This window comes from Chelonia mydas, chromosome 9 (genome assembly GCF_015237465.2).
Source record: "Chelonia mydas isolate rCheMyd1 chromosome 9, rCheMyd1.pri.v2, whole genome shotgun sequence".
NCBI classification, from domain to species: domain Eukaryota; kingdom Metazoa; phylum Chordata; order Testudines; family Cheloniidae; genus Chelonia; species Chelonia mydas.
Window position 1 is genome coordinate 19,168,251 of NC_057855.1, and position 19,130 is coordinate 19,187,380.

Here is a 19,130-nt window from a genome sequence, read left to right on the forward strand (position 1 = left end):
AGTTGGTCCAATAAAAGGTATGACCTCACCCACTTTTACAGTGTGATTTTTAAATAGCTTTTTCCAATTATGGAACACTAAGTGATTTGTAATGTGATGAAGGCAGAAATAACAGAGAAGAAAAATGAAGTTTAGATGAAAATGAATTGAATGGTGCAGCAAAAAACTGCAGGCATGTCACCTGACAAGAGGTGTTGTCATCAGGTTGTTGTTACTCTTCTGCTTGTGTACGGTGACATGAGTGATATCTAAGAGAAAATGATTATTAATTAACTAGCCATTCTCTGGCTGCAATATACATGCAATATCCATGGCAACCATTTTCAGTGCAAAGAGATTGTGCAATCTGCCTGAGAATATACGTAAGTACCTTCGACTGATAGACTAGTTAACAGATAATGCAATAAACTGATACGGGCTCAATATAAAGCTGGAGTTTTCAAGTTGAACCTTCAGTGCCAGAGGACTGGAACAAGAGCAATGCACAGACGGTGAAACAAAGGGGTTTTGAGGTATGTGCTTTTATTCCTGGGTTTCAAGTTTCAGGAAATTCAAGCGTATATATCACACAGTAGGATTTGTACCGTAAATCCTCATTTTCAACTTCTGGGTCCCCGAGAAGTGCAGAGCTGCAATACCATGTTTCATTCTGTGGTCTTTGACAAAACCTTTAACCATACTGTAGATCTCAAAATGTTGAATGTTGCGTTGCAACGTTCCTGATTGATATATTTGTGGAAAGGGTTAATTGAGAACTTCAGTTAGGAACAGTTGGACTGTAATTTCTTTATTGCATTGAACAATATGGTTTTCAATATAATAAAACAATTGCAGGCTGAAAATACAATATTCCCTGGGAAGCCAACAATGTAATAGTATAGAAAATGTCTGGGAAACCTATATAAATATGTAAAATATGAATGTATTGTGCAGTTTATAAAAGTATCTTTGTTTGATTATATTCTGAAAATTATATTTAACTTTATCGTAGCTTTCACTTTCCCTTGAAGACTGCTGCTGTGTTGAGACTGGTCTTTCTAAATGAGTTAATAAACCACCTCTTCATTCCTATGACTGTGAAGTTACTGAGTGAGCGGGGGAAGGCAGGGCAAGTTACATGGAGGCTGCAGGGGGAAGAGCATCAAGTTTAAACTGTTCTGATGTCAAAAAGCTTTCCCCCCAGTACTGCTGATTATTGGAACACCTGTATAAGTGTTTTAAAAGATCAGTGCAATGATCAGTACTAAACTATTTCCACTGGCAAAACTGCATTTTGTTCTTATTTTAACTAAATAAAAGAAAGTTATTTCTCTGTGTTTAAGCCAATTTTGTCAGGTAAAATGCTTTTAAGCAAATGAAAAATGCAGTTACTGTTGCTGGTATATTGATCTGGAGGTTGCAGATGTTTTAATGAGTTTTATTGCTGGCATACAGTTAAACATTAATGGTACCATGTAGTTCTTCACGTGAGATTGAGCAGTTGGCTGTGCAGCCTGAATATTTCAACAGTAAGCCCTGGTCCACACTATAGAGTTAGGTTGAAGTGAGGCAGCTTACATTATCTAACTTTGTAAGTGTCTATACTAAAATGCAGCTCCCACTGATGTAACTCACTCACTACACTGACTTAATAACTCCATCTCCATGACAGACGGAGCGCTTAAGTCAATGTAGTTAAGTAGACTCAGTGTCAGTGTAGACCCTACATCAACTGTTGCTGCTTTTCAGAAGCCATCCCTCAATGCCCCACACTGACAGGGAAATCGTTGCAAGTGCTTCTGGTGAGGATGCGCATCACCAATACAGGCAGCATAGTGTGGACATGCAAAAGCAGTTTAACTACTGTGGTGACTGTACATTAATTTTGTAGTATTGACTTGCCCTAACCGTTTGTCAGTTATAGCACTTTTCCTAACTTTACCAAGTGTGCTGTCTGTCGCTCTGGGTATCTTGTCAGATCAGCTGGTACATTCACCCTTGCAATCACATGCTAAAAGATCAGCTATGCATACTAAAATATTAATACAAATTCTACAGATAATCATTTTGAATATTGCATACATCTGTGTCAACAGGGCATGCCTTGCTCTGCTAGAGTGGACTGTAGTAAAGCAAAATTTGAATGTAGAAACTGAGTCACACAAGGGAAGTGCATGAATTTTATACAGCAATTTTGCCTATAACCCCACCCACATTATCTGCTTTTGGTATTACAAGCTCATCTCTCTGTCCTTCTCAGTGTGCTACACCAATTTAAAATGACAGTAGTCAGTTCTGCCTTCTCAGAATTACACCACTTAAGTAATTACACCAGCTTAATTCGCAACAGCTTCCCCTGACTTACTGATCTGTAACTTACACCACCATTTATGTCACCATTGATCCATAGTATACTTATTATTTCCACTATACATGGAAATATATAATAGAGCTCTTCAACATTTTTTGTCAATTTTTTTGGCAAAATACACCCTGACAACTTTTACAAGAAAACTTCAAATTTTGTGGAAATATTGGGTGGTCTTTGTCCCTTCTTCCACACCCAAAACTGAAAACCAAAATCTGGGGCATTTTGTTTGCTGAAAACTTTAACCAAAAAAAGTTCCTGGAAAGTTCAAGGAAAAGCTGGAAAGTATCATGGAAAAATTTGAATAAAATTATTTTTTTTTGTTTCCCAGAAATTTGTCACAGACAATTTAAATACACTTCCCAACCAGCTTTAGTAACTTACTCTGTTTAATCGGATCTGAACATCAGAATATTACACTTTGTGAGGTGTGGTTGTATTTTAACTTCTTTGGGCAAAGGATTCATTCTTAAAGCAAATATTTGCTAGATATTTACTAAAAAGCACATTCCTGAAACTTTTTTTATGTATTTATTTTTTACAATGGTGTTTACCTGTGGCTAGATGGGGAAGAAGAAGTTCAGCGGATTAGAGATCTCCCTGATTGTCCTATTTTGTTTGGTGGTGATTGTAGCCTGCATTCTGGTGGCACTTTTAGCAACAGGACAACCTGGACTCCAAGGTAACAGTTGTTATTTATCATGATTATTGTAAAACTCAAAGGTCAATCCAAGAATAGTCCCTGAATTTGAATTGCTCGAAGAGGGAATGTATTAGATTTGATTAACAAAATGAACCGTGGCATTGACTCTAGTCTAATCAATGCCCACTGAAGTTGATAGGAGTCTTTCCAGAGCATGATGGATCAGGCTTATAGACAAAATTCAAGCATGAGAGCATGTAACGCTCCATGTGTTTATATGGTGTCCTTCACAAAATCAATTCTTTTGTGCATAGATGGTAAACTCTTTGAGATATAGACTGCATCTCCCTGTGTATTGGTAGGGTCTAGCACAATGGGGCCCTGATGCTGACGAAGCACAGTGGTTTCTCCCTTTTTATAGATAATGTTAATATTTATAATGAGTAAAAAAACTAGAAAGATTAAGGATTTAAAGCAGTTAAAAGTAAATGCAACTCCTCTCGTCCCAACACCTGCACTGTGTATTTCTTTAAGTTACTTTTTTAATGAGGAAAGTAGAATTTCAATATTTTGATTAACAACTAATAGTTGTCCAAAAGGGAGAAAAAATTTAAGAGCTCTTCATATGTTATGTCAGCGAACAACTCCATGGAATTGCTCCAGCTGATATACTATGTATGTATAATATGTGCTGTGTAGGAATGAAAGACTTCAAAGATTTTGACCCATTCGATAACTGTATTGATAAGATGCATTAATATCTTATCAGATGATTAAATATAGTTTGGTCCTTTGATTTAAGTCTCCCCATGTTTTATACTTTTAATTAATTAGTTATACCACTTAGAATTCTAACTAAATGCAAACTGATTTATTTTTTCAGTGAGATTCTGTTGTGTGGAAGAAAATACCATAAAAGACAAGAGTTTTCTTTTAATGAATCAATAAATTTAGAAGAAAATTTGGTTTAGAGGTAGGCTAGCTTACAGAGCCAAATGTGCAAGGAGCCTCCGTTTTGACATGGCCACATTTTGCATGCATCCTCAGTTGCATGTGAAGACTGGGTAATCAAGCCCACAGTTTGTGCATGCAAATGGCAGTGTGTATAAAAGGAAGTGATAAATTCTAACACAAAGTGAATGTGCTCAGGTATTGGGAGTACAGCTGCTCGCGGGGGCAGATACTTGCATTTATTTGTATCAGCTTTTGGACCTGAACATATCAACCTGACCTAGCAGTTAAAACAAACAAACAAAACCCCACTGTATAAGGCTCAAGTTGGAATAATATTTGTAGGCCTCAGTCTGGAACCTAATTAACTAACTAAATAAACTGAAAAAAGGCTACAACTTCCAATGGGCACATGCAACGCCCCTTATGATACCATCTGGCAATGGAGGCTCTTGGACTTCTCAAGTTCACTAGTGACTAGAGCCCCACAAATTTAATTATAAAAATATTCATCGAACATCTTCATATCCCTGGGATATTTGTGTCTCTGAGGATGCCCAAACTCTGGATAGCGTGGAAGAAGGCATATACAGGGTAGGAAGCACATATAAGAGCAGCAGAACAATATCATGAACATGGAGCAAAAGTCTCTCCATTTTTAATACCTGGTGAATTTTAAATGAAGCAATGTGTGATAAAGGCTACCGGAGTTCTTTGAAACTTTATCACATTCTGCATCTTTATTTTCAGCTGTAACATTTAAAAAAGTTGGGTATACCTAGGAAGAATTCTGTGCTGTCTTGCATCTCGTGTAGTTATATACACCTGAGAGAAGTAGGTCCTAAAATGATTATATCAGAATGGCAGTGTTTTATGCCTACTTTGCTTAGAGGTACATGTTTGCACAAGTTTGACGGTACTGGGGAATCAGGCCTTTAGATTTAAATGATTTAAAAATGTAATTAAGCTATTTCTATAATTCAGCACTATTAATAATAATCCATTCATTTTTTAACAGACTTTTCTCCAGACTGTCCAGCAGTAAACGTCGCAGAGAGAATTGACTGCATTCCAGATCGAGTGGCAACAAAGGTCTGAAACACATACATGAGGTTAATTAGAAAATGGGCCAAAAACAATGAAACGTGAGATTTGACTATAAAAACAACCTTGTGGACACAAGGAAAACTCAAGCCTGTAATCTGGGAGCTGTAGGATGGGATTTTCCAAAGCTCTCAGTGCTGGCTTACCTCTGTTCCCTTTGAAATCTGGGAGTTTTGCTACTGATGTCAGTGAGAGCAAAGGTAGATCCACACTGGGTGCTTTGGAAAATCTCACCCGTAATATATAATACAACCTTGCTCAGCTGAAACCATTCCTTCCTTCATTATCTGAAATTCACATATTAACATTTGTAATGGCACAGTCCCTGGATAGGCTGCCGCACCTGAAACTCTCTTCCAGTTCCCCTCCCCCTGAGTGCAACCTTTTCAAGTGGCAGGCTTGTGTCTCCACTTCTCTTTGGGGTGGGATCCCACAATCACACCACTCTCCAACAGGGTGTCCAGTTTACAACCCCTGTTTGCCAACTGTGATACCTAGAAAGCACAGTGGACTTGGCACTAGCAAGAGATCCCCTTCAGGAGCCTGTAATCAGTAGCAATATGCAGTGGTACAGAAACAGCTTCTCCAAAACAAAGCATGATTTGTTTTGCCAGTGCTCACACAAAGGGTATTAAGATAACACAGACCTACATGCATACCGTCTTACCTACTCTTGACATTCCTCTCCAGCCCCCAGCTAGACTTGATTTAGTCATGGTATCTCCTATTCTCTTGGGGGCCAAGTTACAGCCTGGTTGCTGCAGACCCTGGTGCTCAATCAATCTGAGTCAGCTTTTGTAGCAGCTGACAATTTCCCCCCACCCCCTCTGTAAGGCAGATCTTTTCACAGATCAGGGTCTTTTGATCATCTCCTTCTCACCGTCACTTGATTGGAACTGAGGAGTTCAGGTTGATATTTCAGGGCTATAAACCAGGCTAATGTGATTTGAGGGGAAGCTCCTTATCTAGGCCATTGTTTTACCCTTCCTGCCTATCTCTTTGACCACCCCCTTCGATTTGCCCTGCATTCAAGCAGGGTAGGATCACACAGATACACTGAGGGGCATCTGAAATTTATCAAAGGTAATGTAAATATTTTCCAGTGCTCCACAAGCTACATATGAGATTTCTGAATCTGAATCCTTCCTATGTCATCAGATATCACTCAGAGCATGAATAAGGCTTTCCCTCCCTGTTTATTATGCTGCTTGCCAGAATGGTTACCTTGTTTTTCCTATAACCTAGCTTCTTTACAAGAATAGGTTGTTGACCTGTCACTGAACCCCCAACCTGGAGGATCAATGGACTGCTTTTCATCTAGTACCTACCCTTTGACCAATCTTCCGCCCCCCTAGCTCAGTCATTGGAACATACCAGTCTTCCTACTGTGTCAAGGTGCAGTCCCTAGGGCAGAATATTAACATCTGATTAACTATTAATCTTCTCAAGATGCATCAGATCTGCATCTTGTGTGCCACAGTTTGCTTCCATATCAAGTTTTTAGTCTCAATCTCTCTCTCTCTCTCTCTCTTTTCAGATAAGCACAGAGACCTTCCTGGTTAAGAATCTACTTAGATACTTTTCTTATCCAATGGAAATATTGTCATTTCAGTTTTTCTATCCTTGCCCTTAAACTCATGACTTTCACTTTTATTCCTCTTTAAATGATATGTTCTTTTCAGATAGAAGCTGGTGATTTGTATTTTCCTTCCCCCTGCCCCATCCAGTGGGATATTTTTGTATGTGATGGTTAATTGCAGCCATTTAAAAACATAATCAAAATATCACTAACATGAGAAAAGGAGTACTTGTGGCACCTTAGAGACTAACAAATTTATTTGAGCACAAACTTTCGTGAGCTACAGCTCACTTCATCGGGTGCATGAAAGCTTCATGAAAGCTTGTGCTCAAATAAATTTGTTAGTCTCTAAGGTGCCACAAGTCCTCCTTTTCTTTTTGCTAATACAGACTAACATGGCTGCTACTCTGAAAACTAACATTAGAGAATTCCCTGATGAGTTCCAAAGTACACAGTTGCTAATGCTCTTGTTATTTGATAGCTTGTATTATGCTATATGGTTCAATAATATCCTGCAGGTAAACATATTGTACTCCCCTGTTCTTTCAGTGGGATTTGTTCCCACATCTTGCTCAAGAAGTAGGGCACAATATAGGTGCAGTCATGCAGATTACTTGAATCTTTAAGTGGTACCTTTGATCTAATCTTCCCATATTAAATGGTGCACTCATCCTTCAGTAGGAGATGAATGCATGCATGCAAGCAACACTTTGTTTACTGAGAGTCCCATGGTAAGTCTAGGGTTCTATTTTTTCCCCACTGTGATTAGAAGGCTCTGTTTGAAAACTAAATAGAAAGGATTTGAAAGGTGAGAACCAATGCTGAGCCAGAGATTTGGATGATTATGTTGTATATGTGATCCTTAGGCTTCTCTAAGGTACAGCAATTTTTTGATGTAATATCCTTTTAAATATCTCTAAAACTGGTAATAATAACAATATCAGAACGATTCATTTATTTTTCTATAGTACCCTAAAATATAGTATATTATATAGTATAGTATATAATATATTTTTCTATAGTACCCTATAGTATCAGCAATAGTGTTGAATCAATTTTTTTGTATGAGAAATGTCTTATAAGCAAAGTGGCCTTAAAAGAAGGGATATGGATTAAAAAAATTTCAGTCCACACCCTTGAGCGACTGTGCAGACAGCACTATGTTGATGGGAGAGCTTCTTCTGTCGACACAGTTACAACTCTCAGGGAGGTGGAAGTACCTATGCTGATGGGAGAAGCTCTCCCATCGGCATAAGTTGCGTCTTCACTAAGCGCTCCAGGGGACAAGCGCTTAGTCGGTAACTGCACTTAAGTGAAGCAAGCTCAGGGAGAGGTTGAAAACCAACAGAGCAATTTAGATTCAGGGATGAAAGGGAAGCCAGCAAAAGCAATGGAGCACTTGGTGATATAAACTCTGTTATATGGAATCAGGTCTATCTATCATAATATTGCTGAACTCTGCAGAGACAGCTGAAAAGTATTCTAAAGGGATTTGTTAGATCTGGCTGGAAAGCAGAAAACCACTTTCATAAAATGGTTTCCATTTTATTTAATTGAAATTTCATTTTTGTCAACGTTTTTTCACCAGCTCTAGGATCTGTTAGAGTAGATGGGCTGTCTAATTCTCCTACTAATTTCCACTGATATTAGTTTAAAATATCAGTAGTGCGCTATGACCCAAGTGGTCAGTTACATCCGTGCTGAGAAAAAATATGTAGACATCAGAAACAATATGAAGTTACCCAAAACTGTTTTTACTTACAAATGTATAGCGCTGGGCAGGCAATCTGTAAAGAAATTAATTTCTAACAGAAAAGCTATAATATTCAGGCTAACATGCACACAGAGCTAGAGTATATGTTTATGTCACTGCATTTTATTTTTAGTCAAATGAAAACATTACTTCACTGAGGGTTTTGGGTTAACCTGAAACATTTGTATTTTAATTCAGCTACCAAACTGAAAAATTGGTTATTCACGCAACTCTACTCATGATTCAGATCAAAGAAACAGAGTTACAGACTTATTAGTTCACAACTTACTATATGATGTGGGCTGATTCCTATCCACCCACATCTTACAGTAAATTAGGAACTAATAAATCTGTTGTTCTGTTTCTTGCCGAGAGTTTGTGTGTGATTGGTCCATGAACAGATGAGAAAATGTGTCAATTGCCAGAATTATTTGTACATTGTTTTTAATTTTGGAAAAAAACATTACATTAATGGAAGGCGGATGAACAGTGAAATATTGTGGAATGAGTATTTCCTCATTTATGCTGATATCACTGTATTATTTAGCACAAATTTAACAACAGAAAGTGTTATGTTTACGTGAACTCTCCATTTAAAAAGTACAAGTCTTCCATATTAAACTATCAGTGGGAAAAGGTCAAGAAAGTTTGGAGTTTAGTTTTGGTCCAGAAGTGCATGCAGATGTTTTGATACTTATCTAAACCATGAGTGAAACTACTGGATCTTCCTAAATGGGCTAGAAATCTGATTTTAAAAAAAGTTTTCTTGACGTATTTCAGTATGTTCACTTCTGGTCCCAGCTAAAATTTGGAAATAAATACAAAAATCATAAAAAAAAAATAGTATCCAAACATTTCAGAACCTTAAAAAAGTCTCCCTTGCAATGTGGTTCTCAGAATGGGTGAAGAGTCAGACTTCCTAGTTTTTCCTGAACTAATTCACTCATTTTTACCTTGGATCTAGAAAAGCCATTCTTTGCTTCTATCATGTTCTTATACAGTCAAACAACTATTGATTTCCCCAAAGAGGAGTGCTTGTGAATGGTATAACAAAATTTGCTGGTATTTGAAATACACATCATGCATGATTTTCATCTAGATGGTTATTTGGTGCTAATTGGTGCTGTTAATATAATCAAGTTCTCCTTGCCTTTGAAACAGAGCTTATGTACACTGCGTGGCTGTTGCTGGAATCCACAAGAGGAAACACAAATACCCTGGTGCTTCTTCTCCAAGAGTCATGGGTATAAAGTAGAGGGAGGTGTGAAGCAAACAGATACAGGTAAGTAGCAAGCTGTGCTCAAGCAGTAAAGTACATCCTTGGTGTCCAAGTTACTGTCAATGTATACTCTTTAACAATATTCTCTTTATATAAAGTTTTCCCCCATTGATGTGATACATTTCCAAAAAATCTGGTATTTTTGTTGCAGTGGCTGGGGCTGATCTCTGCCTGCTCTTTGATCTATCTTGAATTGTGTCATAAAACTCTGATTCCTATCCACCTTGGAGGTTCGGTTCCAAAAAATAAGGGATGTGTAAAACATTAGAATGTGTATTTATTTATCAATAACAAATGTAATGGCGCCATCAAGGTGTTCATGTAGCCCATTATGCTTGTCTACATCAGTTACCTGCATCATGCAGAGGTTAGAAGTACCTACCAAGGCAGAATCAAGCTGGCGAAGGATACTTGCCATCTACCCAGAGCAGGGGGAAATGTGAAGCAGATTGTGTCCTGTTCCTGGGGCACTGCAATGACGCATAGCCCCATGCCCAGGGTTTGTGGCAAAGCCATAATTTAGCCCTGAGTAACTGCATGACATGGTGGAAACCCTTGTCCTTTCTTGCCCAAGCCCCTTCACTTGTTACTCTCACTTGCTGCATCATGGGTAAAGTTAAATAGAAAGCTCCCTGGAGGAGGGGCCATCTAAAGGCCATCTCTTTGTATTTGTGCTGTAAAGTTCCATGCACCCTTTTGAGGTCTATATAAATATTTTTATATATGAACCTACCATGTAGATCTTTATAGTAATGTAATAATTTTTATAGTAAGACTTTTCAAAGGATGCACACCAAATGCATTAATCCTTAAGGATTCTATAGCAACTGTGAGATGTAGATCTCGTTTATGATAAAAGGTTTAGAAATCCTGACCCAAGAAAAGTTGAAAACAAAAACAACAACAACAAAAACTAGGCATGTTTAGTCTTGAGAAAAGAAGATTGGATGGAGGTGGGAGGGACCTGGTAAGTCTTCAAATACATTAAGTCCTGTTACAAAAGAAGACTGATCAATCATTCTCCATGTCCACTGAAGGTAGGACAAGAAGTATTGGGTTTAATCTGCGGCAAGAGAGATGTAGGTTAAATAAAGCACTGGAGAGTGAGGGTCTTGGTATCCTTTGCCCTGCTTCAGGACACTTTCTAGATTTCTGTGATTCCATGGTGCAATAAAGCAACAATATAATATATATTTTTTTCTTGTTAAGGTTTTATGGCTAAGTTAAAGAGGCTGCCTTCACCTTCCCTATTTGGAAATGATATTAACACTGTCCAGCTCACAGGAGAATATCAGACAACAAATCGCTTCCGGTTCAAGGTTACATTGTTTCTTATGCTGTTTAAGATTAGTGTTTTACACTGCCTCATAACACTGGAGAAGCGAATGGCAGAGGAGATTGGTAGTGGGACCATGGAGAGTTTCCTTTTCTCTCCAGTCTCTGCTTGTTCTGATTCATCCTGAAGACTGTCAAACTGCTTTCCAGAATCGGGGTGGGTGCTCTAGCTGTTTGACAGCACACCACAACATTACAGCAATGTGGGAGAGGTAGTAAAGAACAATACCATATCCAATTGGAATCTAAATAGTTAGGATTATTATCCAAGTCTGTTTGACCAGGGCACAGAAATTGACACTCTTACCCCCACTCTCCCCAGAGGCACCAGCTTCCTCATTTCCCCTGGGGTGCTCGACCCCTACCCCGCCCCAGACCCAGCTGCCCCTCCATCCTTCCCCCAAGGCGCCACCCCAGCCCTGCATCTTCCTGCTCCCACTCCTCCCTGCCCCCTCTTCCTGCCCTGTTCCGCCCCCTTCCTCAAGCGCACCCCGCCCTCACTCCGACTTCTCCCCCACACCTCTGGGAAGCGCTGGGAGGTAGGGGTAGGAGCTGATCCGCGGGGCCAACAGTGGGTGCTGAGCACCCACTATTTTTTTCCGCATGGGTGCTCTGGCCCCAGAGCACCCACAGAGTCAGTGCCTATGCCCCCCATTCCCCTCCCAAAAAAGCACGGGATCTATAGTCATGAAAAGTCCTCTGCTGCTTTGTTTTTCCATCTCATTTGAAATGAAGAACTGGGCAGTGGCTCAAAAACAAATGTCTGAGAAATACCGCTATAAACTCCCCGTTATTCCTAAATAAAAATTCCAGTGGTGTTGAGATTAAATACAGTCTAAGAGTAAATATAAATATGTTAACAACTGCATCATCTTCGGCTGTATAGGGTCAAGTCTGGTTAGTATTTAGAGGGGAGACCTCCAAAGAAAAATTGGGGAACTATAGTAAGCATTGTTGCTTATTCAGTGCTTAGCCCCTTATTCTGAAAGTCAGTACTGAACCAATTCCCCAACCAGCCAATGAGTTTCTAGAAGTGCCATCTTTTGGATGAGATATTGAATCCAATTCTTTACTACTTGCAGTCATTAAAGATCCCATGGCACCTTTCAAATACTAAGGAACATTAGCCATGTAGTCTTAGACAAATTTCTGGTAAAGTTCCCTTTTTAGTTTCAATCAAATACAAGTCATTTTAAATTTTTTTGTCCTAACAATTGCAGACCTCCGCCAACACTAGGGTTTCCAGAGCATTCCAGAGGTCTGCAGGGAAAATCCATCAGCCTATGTGGAAAACTGACTCTGACTCGCTGCCTTTCCCACTCCTCCCACCTCTTGGGGAAGCAATTAGAGGTGGCAGTTAGAGCTCTCCCACATCCCCGCAGGAGCTGTGAGAGGTTTGGGGGTAGCAGAGGAGAGGGAGCTGCTGATAACATTTTTACAAGAGGGGAACTGAGAATAGAAAGAGCTCAGCAGCTTAGGGCATCTCTGCTCCCTCCACTCCTCCCTTCCTGTGAAAAATGGCTTGGCTCCCTTCTGCTCCTGTCTCCCCTCTCCTCTTCACTGCAACTCCAGGCCTAGGAAAAGGGTGAAGATTGCCCGGTGCTGTGCCACCCTCCTGCTTCCCACTTGGGCCTAAGAGGAAGATGAAGAGCCCCTCAGGTTGTGTTTCCCCCGCAGGTTGAAGCGGGGGTTTAAGATCCCCTGGGGGGCTTCAGGGAAACACATGTGCTAGGAGGCAATATGTGGGACTGGAGTGGAGCAGAGCTGATATAGGGCTGGGGTTGGGGAGCACAAACCTAATTGGTTTGGGGTTGGGGGCACAAAAATAACTGATTTGGGGCTGATGGGTCCAGAATTAATTAATATGGAGCTGGAAGGCACTTGATTGATGGTAAGGTACTAGGGGTACATAATTAATTGATGCGGGGCTGTGGCACAGGCACATAGGGGGCTAGCGGCAGGGTAGGGTGACCATACATCCCATTTGGGCCGGGGCAGTCCCTTTTTAAAGCCCGTCTCGGCCGTCCCGACTTTTTTTTCAAAAGGAGGCATTTGTCCCGTTTGCTCTTGCTGACTTGATCAGTTGATATAGTTAATTCAATACATATTGTGATTCAGGAAAATGTTCTAGTAGATAAGTAGAAGTTAATTTTTGGACCTCTAATAATTTAAATGTAACTGTTTAATCTGTGCAGATCACTGATCCTAATAAAAAAAGATTTGAAGTTCCTCATGAGTATGTAGAAGCTTTTGGTGGACCTGCAGCCTCCAATTTAAAGTATAAAGTCGATATCATTCAGAACCCTTTTGGTATCACTGTGATGAGAATGAGCAGCGGCACAATACTGTAAGTAATTTTTGTGCTTTTTATAGATAACACTACAATAGGTGTTCACCCTGAATGATCAAATCATATAATAAAATAATACCTGTTAGAGATGGAATGAAGACTCCAATTAGGCCATCTAGTCTGTTTCTCTGCCACTCTAGGTTTGTTCCTTGTTTGTAGCACTACTTTGTCCAGTTTAACTAAGGATCAGATGTGCAGATAAGGAGGTGTGAGGTCTTTGGTCAAAAATACCCACATAACTGCGCATTGCTGACCTTTGTGGGCATAATTACATTCAATTATACACACAATCTGTGTACTCAGTCTAGTGATTTGCATGGGCAAATGTAATCATGTACTTTTGCATAGTGATTTCAAGCCTTTCTTTGAGATATGTAGCTATATTTTCCACATTTACCTTCTTTATGTTGTTTTTTAAATCCAGCCGAAGAATTTTCAGATTTGACCACAAGCTTGAACCAGGAAATATAGGAACAATTATATGCAACTTCCCAAGTTGCAGCTAGCATAACTTTCTGGACTATATTATGTGGCTGGACATTGTTGTCCCACTTTTGGAGTGACACCCTTGAGCTCTTGCCAGAGACAATTAAGAACAGATTCAGCAGTAGAAGGAAATCATACCTATCTGATGGGAGGCCTTTAGAAGGGGAAGGGGACAGGTGCATCTTTTATCCCTGGTTGTTCAAAGGGAGATGGCTGGAAGACTCTTGCCTACAAGTGCCAGAGTGTGCAGGACCGATAATGAAATATATTAGTTCTTGGGGCAAAGCACCAATTTTTGTTAACTGACCGATCAAATAATTCTGTAACAGAGATCAGCCTGGGAGATATCCTGAGGGCTTATCTACACTTAACATGCTGCAGTGGTGCCGCTCTAGCACCTCAGTGAAGATGCTACCTAGGCTGATGGGAGGGCTTCTCCTGTCGGCGTAGGTAATCCACCTCCCTGAGAGGTGGAAGGTAAATCAATGGGAGAATTCTGACCTAGTGCTGTGCACACCGAAGGTTAGGTCAATTTAACTGTGTCGTTTGGGGTGTGGAATTTTCACACCCCAGCGTGATGTAGTTATATTGACCTAATTCCTAGTGTAGACTAGGCCTGAGATCCATTTAAAATTTCTCTCCTGGCTGACATTAAGCCAGGCAGTGAAGAAGCTTCCTGCCACTTCAGGACATAGGGTTATAATCTGAATGGATGGAGTCATAGGGACAGGGGTAGGACTGGGTAAGCGGGTAATGCTGATTTAAGGAAGCATCCCCTTATTACAGGGTGTTTTCTTAGTATTGCAAAGGCTAGCAGACATGATGGCTTTTTCTGGCTAGACAAGAGTCCTAGCTTGGATACCATGGTGATGAGGGCTGTATCTATAAAGAGTAAGGATTCCTCAAATCTCTTTAAAAATAGATGTAAGTTTATTGGCCAGACAGTTAAAGTCTCTTATGTCTGTTTGCATGCATCTGTAACCATTGTGGTCTCTGTCCTCAGGGAATTACATATACTAATTACTTGCTTGGGCCCCAATCACTAAGGCATGTGGTTTGGTTTAAGTATGTGAGTTATTCAGCTGGCTTCAGCGGAGACTATTCATGCTTCATTTTAAGCACATGCTGAAGCGCTTTGCTTGGACCCAGGGCCTGGTCGGACCCAAAGGAGACAAGAAAGTGTAGAGGGCCCTGCGACATTCCACATCAAGCTACAGAGTAGGCTTCCGCAGTGGAGTGAGAATTTCTTTTGAACACAAAGCCAGGGGAGAGGGATTTTAAAAAAGAAGAGAGAGAGAAAATCCGGCCTTCATTATTTGTCATAATGAAGCAAAAAAAGGGCAGAACACATTTTGTTTCCTTTTCAGGTCATCTTCAAAGTGTCAAACAGAGGATGACACATCTTCACTGCCTTTTGTGTTAGCTGATATTCAGTTAATCTTTAACAATTTTGAGTTGGGTAAAGGCAAATTAAGGGGTGGGAGGGGGAGATGGAAGATGCAGAATTCTAAGTAGTGATGCAACACAGCCTGGATATTTCAGAGGAAGCTGTGAATGCAGGAGCTGGAATTGTGCAACCAGCAAAAGCAGGAAATGTACTACAAAATATAATATTCATGAGAACATAACGGACCTCAAAAGTTCCAGTTATATCATCAGAAGGAACTAAAGGGATTGGTTTACGTTTTGAGAGGCTCATTCAATTTATAAACTCTTTCTAGAGTTTTCTGGTTCAACAGTATTACTCATTTGCTCAGAGTAATATTTTGTCCAATATGTCAAAGGTTCAGGCCCTGAATCATGCAACTTCCACAGGCAAAACTCCCAGTCAGGAAAAGAATTTTGTTTCTGTAAGGGGGTGGTCTCATAAACCTTTGTTTTACATCCACAGTAATTTATTTTAGTTCTCATGTATTAATTTGCTTTTTTTATGTTAAAATATTTCACAGAAGATCTGAACAGAGCCACTAATATTCTTGGGTTCAGCAAAGCTGCGCTTGGTGCAGAACACAAGCGATGGGCATGAAAAGATGGCCGTAAACTACTTTTGAACTCATGGTCCTGGCAGTGGATTGGCCCCTGGTGTAAATTTCATAGAGTTAAAGGCCAGAAGGGATCACCTAGTCCAGGGGTGGGCAAACTTTTTGGCCCGAGGGCCACATCAGGGTGCAAAACTGTATGGAGGGTCGGGTAGGAAAGGCTGTGCCTCCCCAGACAGCCTTGCTCCCACCCCCATCCACCCCCTCCCACTTCCCACCCCCTGACTGCCCCCCTCAGAACCCCTGACCCATCCAACACCCCCTGCTCCTTGTCCCCTGACTGCCCCCTCCTGGGACCCCATGCCCCAAACTGCCCCCCTGGGACCCCACCCCCTACCTTACCCCTCCTTTCCTGTCCCCTGACTGCCCTCCTTGCCCCCTATCCACACCCCTGCCCCCTGACAGGCCCCCTGGGACTCCCATGCCTATCCAACTGCCCCCTGCTCCCTGTCCCCTAACTGCCCCCCTGGGACCTCCTGCCCCTTATCCAAGCCCCACCCCCCCCCCCTCCACCCCCTTCAATGCAACTCAGAGCAGCGGGAGTTTGCAGCCCCGCTGCCCTGCTGGAGCCAGCCGTGCTGCCCACATGGTGGCGTGGCTGCGGGAGAGGGAGGACAGCAGGGGAGTGGCCGGGGGCTAGCCTCCCCGGCCAGGAGCTCAAGGGCCAGGCAGGACCGTCTTGCAGGCCGGATGTGGCCCACGGGCTGTAGTTTGTCCACCTCTGACCTAGTCTGATCTCCTGTATATCACAGGCCATTAAATTTCACCCTGATACCCCTATATTGAGCCCAATAACTTGAGTTAGATGAAGGTGTGTGCCACAGGCAAAGAACAGGAGAGACCGAGCTACCACCAATGCCTGAGGCTCCTGCAATTGCAGGGACTGAACTAGGTGAGGTATGCCCAGGTGACTGATGCTCTAGACTGCAGAAGTAGGTTAAAAAATGTCCAAGGTTCCTGCCAATCTGTCCTGGGGGAAAATTCCTTCCTGACGCCAAATCCAGCGATCAGTTTGACCCTGAGCATGTGAGCAAGACATACCAACCAAGCATCTTAGGCTATATCTACCCTACACACCTGTGGCAGTGGCATGTAAAGTATGCATGGCTACATGCTGCAGTAAAAAGCAAGTTGTGTCACACGGCAGCATGTAGATATACGTGTTAATGATATCATGGGGGCAGGCAATGGGGAAAGATTAGCCTTTCCCCGCTGCCTGAGTCTCTTCCTGTGGCAGGGAACGGTTCCAGCAGAGGGGAAACAGTAGGACACTACTACACTGCTAAAAATAGCAGTGTAGATGGAGAGGCATGATTTGGGTGAGTTGAGAGTCATGTAGGATATGTACTATATGTCTTCACTCTACTAGCCTCAGCAGTCAATCACTGTCTACATTGGCATTTATATCCAGGCTAGGGGGGCTACTTGTGTACATCCTCTACATGCCGCCAAAAGAAGCGGGCAGTGTAGATGTACCTTAAGAAAGAGAATTCACAGTATCATCCAGGAGCACTGGTCCACCTTGTCTGGCTTCCAGCCTCCAGCTGTGTAGCCTCAGGAGTTCAGGGCTGCTCTAACCTATGCCACCTAATTGTTCCCAAAGGAATCTAGCCATGTCTCCTCTCCCACAACATAACCTCTCTGCTGGGGGTGGGGTGGGGTGATATACAGCTGGCTAAACCAGCCCTATGTCCATAGGTGCGGGAACTAGGAGTGCTGCAGATGCTGCTACAGCCCCTAGCTTGAAGTGGTTTCCATTATATACAGGGTTTACAGTTTGGTTCAATGGTTCTCAGCACCCCCACTATAAAAATTGTTCCAGCGCCCCTGCCTATGCCACCGGGGGATTCTCCCATACAGGGAACCTTCATCTGCCCATTTAGGGGAGCTTTCCAGCCCATTTGTGCCACCAGTGAGAGAGGGCAACAGCAGGGGCCAGGAGCCAGCCCAGTGCTTAATAAAATCACATGTGAACCCTGGTAACTGCATATTATGGAATGTGCTTGTTACAAATAATTTGAAGTTCTGAATTACCAAATTATATTGTTGCTGGCATCTGCTGTCTAGGAAAAGCTGGTGCCAGTCAACATTGACTAGGTGATATAAAAATGTAGATAAAATGTGTTTAAGAGTTCTTAAGCCTATAAACACATTAAATACTTTGATCTCCCTTATTTTCTGAAAATGAAATTTACTGCCTAACTCTGAAATCCAGTAGTAGTAAGTGTCATGGCTAATGTGCTTATTAAATGAATCAAAGAATGATTACCTGTCAAAAGCTGGGGTTGTTATCAGTTATGAGTTGGGGTTGTTATCAACTCTTCAAATTTAATTAATTGGCTATTAATCTTAAACTATTATTAGTATAGTTTACCCAATTGAGGTTAAAATCCTCCAAAATGATCAATTCACCACTATTAAATGCACAATAGGCGGATTTAATATTCGATGAATGGTTGATGACTGCTTGAATGGGGGCATGGCGGAAGACTGTAAATCTAGTTCAAGGGGACGAGTATGGAAAAATCACATGAATTAAACACTGCTGAAAGACTGCATAAATTTTCTTTCACTGTTTTGTTGCATTTACCATAAATACCCACAAAAGGCAGGAAATTTAGTTACAGCTGACTCCTGTACATGATTATCTAATCACAAACCATTGTTTAAAAAGGGGCAGCTCCTCAGCTGGTGTCAACTGGTGTAAATGCACTGAAATTCCTGGAGCTCAGTTGAGCTACAGCAGATGAGGACCTGACTCAATAATTAAAAATAAAAATCTTCTTCTTTGGGGAAGGAGGATAAGGAGGGACCAATACTTGTGACTTGTAATTTACTTTTAAAATAAAAATCATTAGAGCTAGTAACCTAATAACTTCCATCATCGTTCATTACCGTAATAAGTCCCACCAATTAATAATTGAAACTTCATAGGCCAATAACTACCACTATTGTCCAAGACAAAATGCACAAAGCACTGGCCTAGTTCATTAACAGTACATATTTTGTTCCCATGGAATCATTAATATTTATAAAAATCTGTGAATATATGGACCAAAGCCCTGGCTGGGATGATTTAACTGGGACTTGGTCCTGCTTTGAGCAGGGGGTTGGACTAGATGACCTTCTGGGGTCCCTTCCAACCCTGATATTCTATGATTCTATGATTCTATGACCAGAACCTTACTGAAATCATTAAAGCGATGCCAAATTCCCCCAGCTAAGGATCTGGTCCACAATGCCCTATATTACTGCACAGTATTG

General features: G+C 41.2%; 1 protein-coding gene across 1 annotated transcript in view; it reads left to right on the forward strand.

Moving 5' to 3' along the window:
- Nucleotides 1–375: 375 nt before the first annotated feature.
- Nucleotides 376–19,130, forward strand: part of SI (sucrase-isomaltase) — a 205,953-nt gene continuing 187,198 nt past the window's right edge. The window contains exons 1-6 of the mRNA XM_043522682.1: nucleotides 376–512; nucleotides 2,912–3,029; nucleotides 4,960–5,033; nucleotides 9,539–9,659; nucleotides 10,866–10,975; nucleotides 13,187–13,338. Of these exons, the coding sequence (XP_043378617.1) occupies nucleotides 2,912–3,029; nucleotides 4,960–5,033; nucleotides 9,539–9,659; nucleotides 10,866–10,975; nucleotides 13,187–13,338 (575 nt within the window). The 5' untranslated portion in view covers nucleotides 376–512. The remainder of the gene's footprint in view (nucleotides 513–2,911; nucleotides 3,030–4,959; nucleotides 5,034–9,538; nucleotides 9,660–10,865; nucleotides 10,976–13,186; nucleotides 13,339–19,130) is intronic.